The sequence below is a fragment of the Scatophagus argus genome, chromosome 6, assembly GCF_020382885.2.
Source record: "Scatophagus argus isolate fScaArg1 chromosome 6, fScaArg1.pri, whole genome shotgun sequence".
Taxonomy (NCBI): Eukaryota; Metazoa; Chordata; class Actinopteri; family Scatophagidae; genus Scatophagus; species Scatophagus argus.
Window position 1 is genome coordinate 26429745 of NC_058498.1, and position 13148 is coordinate 26442892.

At 37.3% G+C, this 13148-nt stretch overlaps 1 protein-coding gene across 12 annotated transcripts in view; it reads right to left on the minus strand.

Annotated features, from left to right (window-relative positions):
- nfic (nuclear factor I/C) overlaps nucleotides 1-13148 on the minus strand; it is a 79828-nt gene that overhangs the window by 46871 nt on the left and 19809 nt on the right. For 9 of the 12 annotated variants that reach the window (XM_046390806.1, XM_046390809.1, XM_046390805.1 and 6 more), the window contains 5 exons: nucleotides 12128-12298; nucleotides 10777-10953; nucleotides 10302-10485; nucleotides 817-891; nucleotides 355-429 (listed from right to left, as the gene is read on the minus strand). In XM_046390806.1, coding sequence (XP_046246762.1) covers nucleotides 355-429; nucleotides 817-891; nucleotides 10302-10485; nucleotides 10777-10953; nucleotides 12128-12298 — 682 coding nt within the window. Of the gene's footprint in view, nucleotides 1-354; nucleotides 430-816; nucleotides 892-9225; nucleotides 9749-10301; nucleotides 10486-10776; nucleotides 10954-12127; nucleotides 12299-13148 lie in introns of those variants that run through there. The other 3 variants (XM_046390817.1, XM_046390816.1, XM_046390812.1) reach the window with 3 other exon arrangements.

A 13148-nucleotide genomic window follows, 5' to 3' on the forward strand; every position in this document is an offset into this window, starting at 1 on the left:
GAGTCCACAGTGCAATTTCTCTCCAAAATATGCCATGAATGCTCAACTAAGTTTGTGTTGTATGCTGGTAATTTCCAGCCTTTGGAAATAGCATTCTTATTAATATTTAAGTCATGATTACAAGTGGTAAAGTCATGATGCCCATAATTTATTTTATTTTTAAATGAGATTTACAGAAATGGCATTATTCATCCATAGTATTTTTAACTGTCACATGGCCAACTCTGCAATCATACAGCTGTCCTGAACTGATATGACATGTTGATTCAAACTCATAAATAAAAGGTGGTTGATAAAATGAATGGTAATATAGTCGTAAAGCTCGGTCAAGGTTAAAGCTAATAGCAGACTTACTTCTTGAGACCTGGATTAACTCGGTGACAGTGAAAACTCCTGATGTTACAAAACTCTCTTGGAACTCTGGACTATCTGTAGAAACACAACAGCAGTTACGTGTAAGAGAAAGGGAATTTCTAAAGGCTTTAGAACATAATTCATTCATATTTTGAAAATCTTGTAATCCAATAGCAGTGGTCCAAACATGAAACCAGTGCACCAATTGTTACTGCACATGACATTTGTCAGTGACGTTCTTCACCTGATCACCTGAGCTTCTAGTGAAAATGATACCAAACAATCAGGAGGCAAGGCAGATAATGACCACTGGTACACATCATAAACCTTGACTACTTGTGGATGAAAGGTTACATTTGTCATCTCTCAAATATTTTGAATATTGTTAGAGATTAGAGAATGAATTGTGACCAGGTTACAAAAGCATAATATTCCTCTGTAACGGAAGATTCTTTACATTACCCATAGTGGCACTTTGACTGTCCTCATGATCTGAGCCCACTCCTGTATGACTGGGACTGCTGCTCTGCTCTGCCTCTGGAGACAGAGACACAGACAGAGAAAACAGAACACGATTCCTGATTTCAGCTGACAAATGTAAAACAGTCAGGTAAAGAGGAAGAAAAATTGCAGGATTTCCCAGAATTCACCCACTGCCACACATCCGTCACTGTTCCTCTTAGCTGGCCATGGTGTTGGCCAATCTGTGTCATGCACACTTGTCCTCACAATGATTTGATTATTTTTGAAGAATTTATACTCAATACTCAATTCTTTTACTCGCAAAATAAATAAATATGAGCAAGCTGGCTCACTTGAATTATCATGAATGTAACAAGTTTGAGTTGAACTCTTCCTGTTATTATCTATGCTGTAAGAAAGGTTTATTGAATAAGCACGGAACTAAATCTTCACCAGTATATTACTAATGTTATTGGTTTGTGTCACCAAAACAAGTGTCTAACTAACAACCAAGCTTTCAACAATAGGAAACTAACTATTGCAAATTTGACGAAACAATATGTGTGAACTGTCATAAGACTAGCTTACCCTGGTTTCTACCACTGAATCACTACATTACAGAGAAAGTAGTGCAGTGTTCATGGGATGTGCATGAATACTCTTTCAAACACAAAGAAATCACGATGGCAAGTATGGTCTCATAACTTCTGACAAGTTTCCTAAGAGTTTTCAGTCATATAAATTGCAACATTTACTCTCCTGCTTTCCCATTTGCTTCACAAGTGAAAACTGAGGAATCATTTGTATGTATGGAACTCTGCATGAATCTTGGAAGTATGTTTAGGCTGTGGCGGTGGCTCTGGAAAAAAAAGGTAAAAACAGAACTAATCTTTGAGAAATGCAACCCAACAGCCCTACATCCCACTGCAATGGTATAATGGGTTTGGCCAAAACCTAAATGTTAAAATACTCATGGTGGATCTTCTAACAGTGATTTCAAATTGTGCTACACTAATGCAAAACCTCTACTTTCATTCAGTGAAGTGTTTAAGGTGTTTTTGCTCTTTCTGACTCTTTCTGTCAAAGTCAACAGCATAGCCTCTTTCAGCTCTAAATGTTTGAAAACTTTGAGGAGTGCAGTGGAAGAGAGAGGCTGAATGAACTGTTTTTAATATGCACTGACAGGTTTTAATGACATTTAAAAATGTCTGCCGTCATATGTTACATTTTACGTGTCATTTCTCTCATTTTAAGCTTTTTCTCTAGTCATTTTAGGTCGCATTTTATGAGTTTTAGACATGCAGGAAAGGACAAAGTAAGGATACTTTCATCACATGATTTCCACTGTCTAACCTGCAGTTACAGTTTGGTTAGGTTTTTGGCCAGAAGATGTACTTGGTTAGGTTTCAGAACAAAAACATGAGTTAAAATAAGTCAACACCGACTTTTCACACAGGTTTGACACAGGACTCAAAACACTGGTCTCCTGGGTGGAGGTGCCATGATTTAAGCTGCTTTCAGTCCTATTTATCAAATCGATCTCAATTTGCTCATGTTAATGATGCATCGTCAACTCATCATCCACTTCACTGAACTCCACAAAAATTAGCCACGGAGTTCCCCAAGGTTATGTGCTTGGGCCAATACTATATCCCCGTTATATGCTATATATGATTTTCCTTCGGCATCAATAAAGTATCTATCTATCTATGTATCTATGTATCTATCTATCTATCTATCTATCTATCTCTGCTCCCCCATTGGTGATATTATTGGGAAACACATACATTTTCACTATTATGCAGATGACACACTATTATACTTGTCAATGAAACCAGATGAATTAGCTGGCCAACGGCAGGTCTTAAAGACATAAAAACCTGGATGACTTGCAATTTCCTACTTCTAAATTCAGGACAAAATTGTAGTTATTGTTCTGGGCCATAAACACCTTAGAAACAAATTATCCAATGATATGGCAACTCATGGCTTAACCTTGGCCACAAGCTCCACTGTTAGGAATCTAGGAGTTATTATTTAACTCACACATAACACACATTTCAAAGACTGCATTTTTTCACCTCTGCAATAAAACTTTTGCTGTGAATCGGCGCTATATAAATAAACTGAATTGAATTGATGTGAATTTTTTGACTTTTATTTTTATCTATTTATTTCCTTGATAACACACAAAAAGAGTGTTATTCATAAACCAACAACATTGGATGTAACTGTGGTTAAAAGTGTTCTTTAATTTAACAATGGCATCATATATCACCATATAACCCATTTCACTGATTAGCTCTTTAGTTTAATCTGAGTACATTTCTAGTCAATTACTTGAATTTGATTTGAATTAAATCTCTCTGTAAAGTCAGAGTGTCACAGTATTGTTTGAGCCAATTTATTAAATGATTATTTAAAAAACAGAATTGTTTGTATATTGTTTTTTCCAACCAGCATTTTTATACTGCAACGTATAATGACCACTGTAGCTACTAACAGATCTGAATATATACTGTATACAGTCAGCCAAAATAATGTATGCACACATCAGGAAACAGGGTAATGCCATCTGTTGGGGAAACATTGTACAACAGTACACAGTGTTATCGTAATTTGATCAAACTTCGAAAGAGGTGTATAGAAGTACTGAAATATTTATACTTGTTTTTCTTTTTCTGATGTGTGTATACATTATTTTGGTTGACTCTATATATATATACATATATACATATATATACAGTAAAACTATAAAGTGGTCTGAATAACAGTTACACCACACTAAACACTAACCCTTCTGCAGTAAAACTAGTTAAAAATAAATATCAAACTTTTCTCCTAATGCCTCCTTCCCTCCGCTATATTTGCACTTGTCCTCTATCCTTCCTTTTTGCAGTCCTCTTGCCATTTGATCTGCTGCCTTTCTTTCTGTTCTTCTTCTCAACTGCTCAAACAATGTAACCTCAAATGCCTTTTATTTGATAATTATATATAATTATATACTAGAGAAATATACTTTCTCTAGAGTTCTTTAATTATATTGTGTTTCAGCTACGTGATAAGCATTTCATTTTCAGTTGAAGCCATTTAAATGGTAAATGGACTGCACTTATACAGCACTCACCTACCCTGACCAATAAAAGATCTTTACAACACCAGCCAATGTTCACCCATTCACACAAACATTCATACACTAGTGGCAGAGGAAACCATGCAAGGTGACACAACAGGTGCAATGACCATTCACACAAAAACACAGATAGAACAGCCATCGGGAGCAGTTTGGTTTTCAGTATCTTGTTCAAGGACACTTTGACATGTAGACCGCAGGGTAACTTTTTAGACCAGTATGTGTAACTACATAAACTAAGCTCAATGATTTCAACCATTTCTCAAGGTCTTCACTGAATTTCCCTCGGGATCAATAAAGTATCTATCTATCTATCTATCTTCTTCAAGCTCAGATTTCATTACATTTCAAACCGTGTTACAAATGTTACAAAGCGATACAAAAAACAGATAAACACAAAAAATACATAGTAATGTATGAACAAAACAGGGACAACTTAAAGAACATAAGACAGATATAATGATAACAACAAAAATTGCATGATGTGTTCTTGGAATATTAGAGGCATACATGATCCTGTGAAAAGGAAAACAATATTGACATATCTTAAAAGAGAAGGGGTGGATATAGCACTACTACAGGAAACACATCTAAAAGACATAGAACACGGGTAGGACATGTATTTTTCTCATCGTTCACATCCAATAGTAGAGGAGTTTGTATCCTTATTAACAAACGGTTTTCTTTTGCGCTAGAATCCTGTACTAAGGATAATGCAGGTAGATATGCTGCAGTAAAAGGATGCTTGTTAAGCCTTATAAAAGCTTTTTCTGAGCTTTTTTTTAGCAAAGTTGGACTGTGCTCAGTCAATTGTTGGTGGAGACTTCAATTGCATATTAGACCCTCACATTCATAAGTCATCAGCTGAAGAAATTAACCCTACTAAACGGGGGCGAGCAATAGCGGGTATATGTGAAGAACTAGCATACCTGGATGTGTGGCGAGCATTAAATCCAAACAACAAAGAGTTCACATTCTTCTCTCGAGTACATAAAAGTAGTTCTAGAATAGATCACTCCCTAAAACAATGTTGTATTCTGTTACATCTTGCAAGATTGGGAGCGTTACGATATCGGACCATGCCCCAGTTTACTTAAATTTCTCACATGGAGAGGCCTGGCTTTGGTCGAGTAAATGGCGGTTTAATAATCATTTGTTGGATGACCCGAATTTTATATCTTTTTTGCAGACTGAGTTTCAGATTTTCTTTTCTTGTAATAACACATCAAGAGCAACACTTAACTTGCTGCTCACTCAGAAGGCAGAGCAGAGTATAAGATTCGCAACGCAAACACTATATGAATTTGGTAACAATCCCAGCAGGTATTTAGCCAGTCTGACCAAAGGTAGATCTGATTCTCAGAACATATCTTCAGTTAAAGATATCTCTGGGCAGGTGAAAATGGATAGCAATGGCATATATAAGGGTTTCACAGAATTTTATGAAAAGCTATACACGAGTGAGCAGACAGCGGAGATTTCTAAACTCATGGAGGGCTTTTCCTCCAATCTGAATCTGTCCAAGCCTAATGACCAACAAAAGACTGTACTGAATGGACCTATAACATTGGAAGAAATAACTGAAACAATTGGTGTTTTACAATCAGGAAAGGCTCCGGGCCCTGATGGCTTTAACTCGGATTTATATGAACACTTTAAGCCCTTGTGGGTGAAACCTTTGCTTGATATGCTTAATCACTCCTTTGAGAAGAGAGTTCTTCCCAAAACGCTTACAGAAGCGAAGATCAGCCTGATTCTTCAGAAGGATAAACCAGCAGATGTGTGCTCATCCTACCGACCTATCAGTTTGTTAAATCTAGATTTCAAGATTTTATCTAAAATACTAGCCTTGAGACTAGAAAAAATCCTTCCATTTATCATCAATAATGACCAGACAGGGTCTGCTCTGCTATCCACCCCACAAACATGGTCGTCAAGTTCGCGGACGACACCACTGTAGTGGGTCTCATATCTAACAATGATGAGACCCACTACAGAGATGAGGTCCAGAACTTGACACAGTGGTGTTCCAGGAACAACCTCATCCTGAACATCAGCAAAACCAAGGAGGTCATAGTAGACTACAGGAGATCCAGGAAAACTGATCACGCTCCCGTCTGTATACTTGGGGAGGCAGTTGAGCGGGTGGACAGCATCAAGTTCCTGGGCATCCACATCTCCTCTGACCTCTCCTGGTCAGTGAACACCTCACACCTGGTGAAAAAGGCCCAACAGCGGCTTTTCTTTCTCAGGAAGTTGAAACGGACTGGACTGTCTACTCAGCTGCTCGTGAACTTTTACAGAGCCACGATCGAAAGCATCCTGTGTCTCAGTGTGACTGTGTGGTATGGCAGTTGCACAGCACAGGACAGGAAAGATTTAGCCCGGGTGGTGAGGACAGCACAGGGGATTGTGGGCTGCAGTCTACCAGATCTGGACTCAGTTTACACTGCCCGAGTCCAGAAGAAGGCAAGACGCATTGCCACAGACCCCACCCACCCGGGCAACAAACTGTTTGTACCGCTTCCATCAGGAAAGCGGTACAGGAACATTAAAACCAGCACCAACAGACTCAGGGACAGCTTCTTCCCCAGAGCTGTTAAAGCAATAACCCCCCTACAGTGAAACACTCATACACATAGTCTGGCACTAGTGCACTTTGTTTTATCTACCTCACTCTGTATTCTGCATTTTGTACTTTGTATTTTATATTTTTATATTTTCTTCTAAGGTGTGCAATTTTTTATTTTCCTATTTATAAGTGTGTTTTGAAGCTGAGAATCTGCACAAAATTTCGTTATGCTTGCATAATGACAATAAAGACTCTTGAATCTTGAATCTTGAACAGGGTTTGTTGCTGGAAGGAACACATGTAATAATGTTAGAAGGTTACTCAACATTATTCAGTTGTGCCAGCAAAATAATCTTAAAGGTATGGTAGTGTGATTGGATGCAGAAAAAGCATTCATATCGATCATACAGAATGGGATTTCTTGCTCTTCACACTCAAGGAGTTTGATTTCGGTAAAGAGTTTATCGAATGGGTCAGGTTGCTTTATCATAATCCATTAGGGGCTGTTAGCACAAATGGTAAATGTTCTCCCTATTTTGCTCTGGGGAAGGGCACGCATCAGGGGTGCCCCCTATCACCTTTGGTGTTCGCAATTGCAATTGAGCCATTGGCAGAAGCCATTAGAACTGGATGACCTGGAGAGGTGGTCTTCTTTACCACTTTCGATGCTGGGAAGAATCTCTTTGATTAAGATGAATATCTTACCTCGTTTGCTCTACAAATTTCAAATGATTCCTGTACTACTAAATAATAATACTATCAAGACGGTGAATGGCTGGTTTTGTTCATTTATATGGAATTGCAAAAGACCACGACTTAAATTAGCAATTGTTGACGACAATTCCTGACACAGGAATGGATGAGTGCACGGTCCTCTCGTGGGAAAGAAAGAGGTTTCCTGCCTTGAACAGCTAGCGATTTGGTAGTACCATGTTCGGCTTGCTTTTTCCTTGGTGTAATGAATGGCTGTCTTGGAGATCTTCAGTTTTACCTGTCTCTCACTCATGCCAATTTCCAGCAGTGCCAAGATAGCTGCCTTTGTGGCTTTACATAATTCTTTTGTTTTAGGCATTATGTGAGAGCTAACAACTTCTGAGTTGTGCTACGGCTTGAATATAAGCAGGAAATCACTCTAGGCCTTTGCATGTGCAATACAATGCTTATATACCCTTGGAATACAATAAAGCTTAAGCATGTCAAATAGGACATAAAGTATGATGGAATCAGCTGCATTTTCTGTAGTGTTCATTGTATTCTTCAGGTAATATACCTTTAGTGGTACCAGGCATTAAAATGAACAAGAAATTGAAGAAAACAAGGGTGGTCTAATAATTTTTTCCATGAGTGTATAGATAAAATACGGAAACAGTGAGTGCAGGTGCCACGCCAAGTGTAAACTATAGTGTAGCTGAAAGGTTAAGAATAAAAATAGGCAAGGTAAAAGCAAAATTACTAAAATAAATAAAAGAAAGAAAATAAAAATGATTAAAAGAAAACAATGATGTAGCAAGGTGGATTTCCTCATGCAAGTTGTTCTACAGCTGAGGGACATTAAACAGCAAATGTTCAGCCTCCTTTAGTCTTTCGGTTGCACATAAAATCTTAAAATCAATCCTTAAATGGAGTGATGTGCTCTCTTTTCTTGTTTTTTGTTATGAGTCTCACTGCCGCATTTTGTACTGTTCTGTTGATTGATCTGATTTGTACTTGTTAAAGTAACAGTCGTCCCTGTTGTGAGGAAATAAAATCATGAAAACAGTTTGGGTTTCATTGAAACTTAGCTTTGATTGTATGCTGGTAATATTTCTTCAGTGTGAGTAACATATCTGCATAACCTTGCTAGTGTGTTTCTCAAAATAAGGTTGATGTCATAAAGCTCTTCAGGGTTCCTGACATTTGGTCTAACATTAATTCATATAAGGTACAGAGGAGTGATGCAGTTTAGTTGTGATGGTGTCGGTGGGGTGAATATTTATGTAATCTTTGTAATTAATTGACAATACTGTTTTTTGGGCAGGGTAAATTACTGTTAAAAAAATAAAAAAAATTATATTGACTATGATTCCATTTTTAGAGCAATACAAGCAGATAACATCCAATGGGATGAATACTTTTTATAGGCACTGTATACACACACACACAAAGCTAAATGCTTAATTACCATTTAGGCATCTAAACATGTTTTCTTACTAAAGTGTCTTCTCATGTCCCTGAGTTCTTTACTATTGCATCTATCAGTCTGAATGGGTTTGTACTATTTCAGCAGTAATATTCTTTTAACTTGAATAATGTGAATCTGACATTTAGGATTATGCAGCAGTTCCACATAGAGATGCAAAATGAATAGCAAAGACAAAACCTTTGAAGCCATTTCCTTAGGTGTTTCAAGCCTTAGAAGCCTTTCTTGGTCACTTCAGAAATGTCTTCAACAGATGTGGTTTCTCCTCATAACAGTTCTAACTTTTTTTTTTTTTAACTTTTAATTTTATTCCTAACAGAGCAGATAAACTGTAAGCATTTTGTAGAAATATTTTTTCTTGTTTAATGTTTAGTGAACATACATAGATCAGCCACATTAAGCACTAACGGATGAAGTGGATAACATTAATCACATATTTACAATGCAATGTTCTGCAGGAAAACCTTGGGTTCTGGCAATCATGTGGATATACAAACCACCCACCTCAACACTGCAGACAAAATACTGCCCCCCCAATGAGAACCGCTCATCCTGTCAGCAGCAGCCTCCCCCTAGCTGGACAATGTACCCCATCGCATTTCAAAAACAGCACAGGAATATCTCAAGGACCACAACAACTGCCTGCAGACTCCCCAAATTTCAACATGATCGAGAATCCATGGGATGAACCAGAATTAACCAAATCTTCCCTCCCACCAGGTGGCCCCACTTCACTGCAAAGTATCCAACATTCCTATGCCTGTGACCACAAAATACCACAGAGGTCCTGTGTCCCTCACCCTGACAGGTCAGAGCTGTTTTGGTAAAATATCAAGCAGTTGATTTTAACGTTGTGGCTGATTGGTGTACCTTTCAGTTTAAGTTAAAAACAAAAGAACAAAAATAGAAACAACTGAAGTAGTGCCTTCAGTTTCAATCATCAATAGCATCTCCATAATTAATTTTGCAGGTCGTGTTTGAGTTTTGACTTCACTTGTGCTGATCATCATGAAGCTCTGGTAGCTCTGAGTAACTGGAGATATTCTACCTGAGAGAAAACAGTATACAGACCTTTACAGGTTATTTCCATGCATGTCTTTCCTGCTTTCCTACACAGAATGATTATGTTTTTTAAAACAGAATCAACTTTGTAAAGGTAGGTATGATATGATTTGCTGAGGGTAGCTCTTCTAATATGCTTTGGTTATTGCCTGCACTTTACTTCCATTATAATGTGAAGGTAGCAGTATGCCTTTGGAAATCATTACAACTGGCAATTAGCTAACATTACCAAAGATTAGTTGACCATACAGTGTCTAATTTTGATTCATTTTTTAATTTTCTGTAAATATCTGACTGTTGATTTAAACTTAAAGCAAATTCTAAGCTAATATGAAAAGAGAAGAGAAACTGCCATGTATGTAACAAGCTGTATTTTTGCCTTTACAATTTCATCTTGTAGGTCTCCACAGGCACTTCAGAATGTCCAATTTCTCTCTTTCTCATTCTCTCTCTCGTATACGTGTATGTGCTATATGTGTGTGTGTGTTGAGATAAAATTTCACACAAAAAGCAAAATAAAAGTGTGTGTTGGTACACACCTCTTTCTTGGACATAGTAAGCGAGGTAGAGGTCGAGCTCTTTGACAGAGACAGAGATGTGTCGAGGCTGGACACAGAGGACCGGATTGGAGCACTGGCCTCCTTTCACCAGCCGCTCTCCATCTGTGCTTTCCAACGGGATTCCTTTAAACAGGATGACCATCACAAGGTCTAACCTCCACACCTTGAAAAAGAAAAACACAAACATGATTGTGACATTGAGTGTACGTTTATAATGCTCAACTTTTCTGATGCTAAAAAAAGAACTATGTGTGTTTCATGTAAGTGAAATGGAGAAAATAAAATCAAATGATGACTGCTACAGAAGGGAAAATGAATAGTGTGAGACAGTGGGCACATGGTACTGCATCCATGTTTTCATCAGTATTTACTTATTACCTTGCCTGATTCAAACATAACTGTGGAACAGAACTACTGAAAATTACCATGTACTATTAGGGAGAATATAGATTACCTTGTCAGCTTGTCGAAGACAGTCTATGCGTCTCATTTTGCCTTTCTGGTCTGGGTTTGATAGGACACAACATGCAGCTTTCTTCCCAGTTACTGACAAGACAAAGTCTTCTCTACATTCAGGTCGAATGTCCTTTCTTAACTTTGCTAAAAGGCGGCTGGCCCACTTCTGTTTCACCTAGCAACAGAATGATATTGAAAAGAGAATGATGTTTAATTACAAAAAGTTGTTGTGTAAAATGTAAATAAGAACAGAATGCAAGAATATGCAAGTCCTTTTTCCTATATCCTATACATTAATGAATACAGTACAAAGGCAAGATATTTAATATTCAAACTGATAAGCTGATGAGCTGGGGTTTTTTTGTTTTGTTTTATGTAAAAATATACTTACACCTTTCAAAAAGGTGGGGCCAGGAGCACTGTTGGAACATTTACCCACAGTTTTTCACAAAGTGGTGAACTTTATCCCATCCTTGCTTGTGAATGAAAGAGTCTTTTGAGGATGTACCTTTCATACATTATCACAATACTATGTATACATATTACCAACGAACCTGTTTCCCTGTGAAATGTTTCAAACATCATGATCAGCAAAGTTGTTTTTACTCTCTCAATCTTTTGTTGCTCCTCTCCAACTTATGTTACTGGTATCAAATTCAGAATTAGCATATTCATTAAATGTCACGGTTAGAAGTTTCTGTTTGGTTAGTTTCTTGTTTTATAGCTTTTCTTCCCTTGTATCATGTTTAGCTTTTCATTTCCTGTCTCTTTGTCTGCTTTCCCTCCTGTAATTCTGATTGCTTCTCAGCCTTGATTGTTTTCAACAGTCTTTATGTGGGTCTGTCAGCTTGTCTGTTTTCTGCAATCCCATGTGTTCCATGTTTCACTGTGTTCCTTGGAGTTATTTGGATTATTCTTCATTTCGGACTCTTTTACCTGGACTCCCAGCCACCTAGGTTGCTTCTGTTGCTTTTTTGAGTAGGGTTTATTAATTACATTTTCTTTTGTTCACCTTATACCTCCCATCAATGTCTGCTTTGTGGGTCCTCCATTTTGTGACTTCGTAACATTAAATATATTGTCTTTGTATTATATAATTATAATATGTCAGAGAGGATGAGCAAATTATCACATTCTGTTATAAGTTGAATGTTTTTGGAATCAGTGTTGTGAATAATGTATTGCACTAACATATAAAATATTTATTTAAAACGTATCAACAGAAGACTGGTTTGACTCCATATAAAATGTCTTGAGTTAAATTATAATTTTTAATTTTAGCTACTTCATTTGTAAAATTAAATAAAAAGTTTATATTTCCTGTCTATCACTCAATTTATTCATCCCACCTCTGCTTTCTCCCCCAGCAGTTCATCTTTGACAGCTCTCTCTTCTTCTTTTGTCATCCTTTTCTCATGTTTTTTGAAGTACTTTCTTTTCCTAGCCTGGAGGTTGAACCATGTGTAGGCGAAGGCACGAACCTGGGGCAACAGCGCCTCGATGAATGGATGGAACTCATCCTACAGATGGACAGACAAGCATAAATATACATCATACAGTACATGCAGTTATTAAAGCAAACAACCTCCTATGTTAGGACATGTAAAATTGGCTCTATTTTCACAACAGTATACTGGCATAATCAGCACAGCTGAGTTTTCATGGGATATATTATGAATATACTTCTTGTACTGTTCAGATCTAATATATCACCACCTATGTCAAAACACTCAGATACAGTTTCTAATGATTTCTGTCTTTTCATAAGATTTGTTGAAAAATATAGAATAACACCATCAAGATCCACTGGCTGCCAGTGAATCTAGTAGAATCCCAAAGAGTGAGCAGAGCAATTTTGAAACATAGGTTCAACAGCTGAATGGGAATGAAATATTATCAGGAGTTAACTGTCTAGCAAAATACAGAACATTGCATAATTTATTTGTAAGATTAAACACTTGGCTAAAAAGAACTGTCTTCCTTAAATACATGATGAAGTTTTAGAATTGACTTAAAAGCATGACCTTGCTCTAGAAAGTGGTGAAAGAGATTAGAAAGGCCCAGTCAAACTCTTTCATAGCTAATAGCTAAAATAAAACCAGAAGAAATGGTAAAATGATCTGGGGTTAGTTACAAAAAATTGACAGAACACCACAAAAACACTTGAAATTAACCTTAATGATAATCTCACCAGGACCCATACAAGAGCCCTTGAATCACTACATTGTTTAATCTGTAGCTGATATCAACCAGGATTTTTCAGTATTCCAGGACAGAGTGTGCCCAGTGACTTTAATCCAATCTGCCTTTATAATAAAATCACTGATTAAGAAGCCATAAAAATCAGAAAGACCCTCAAACCCTCCAGAG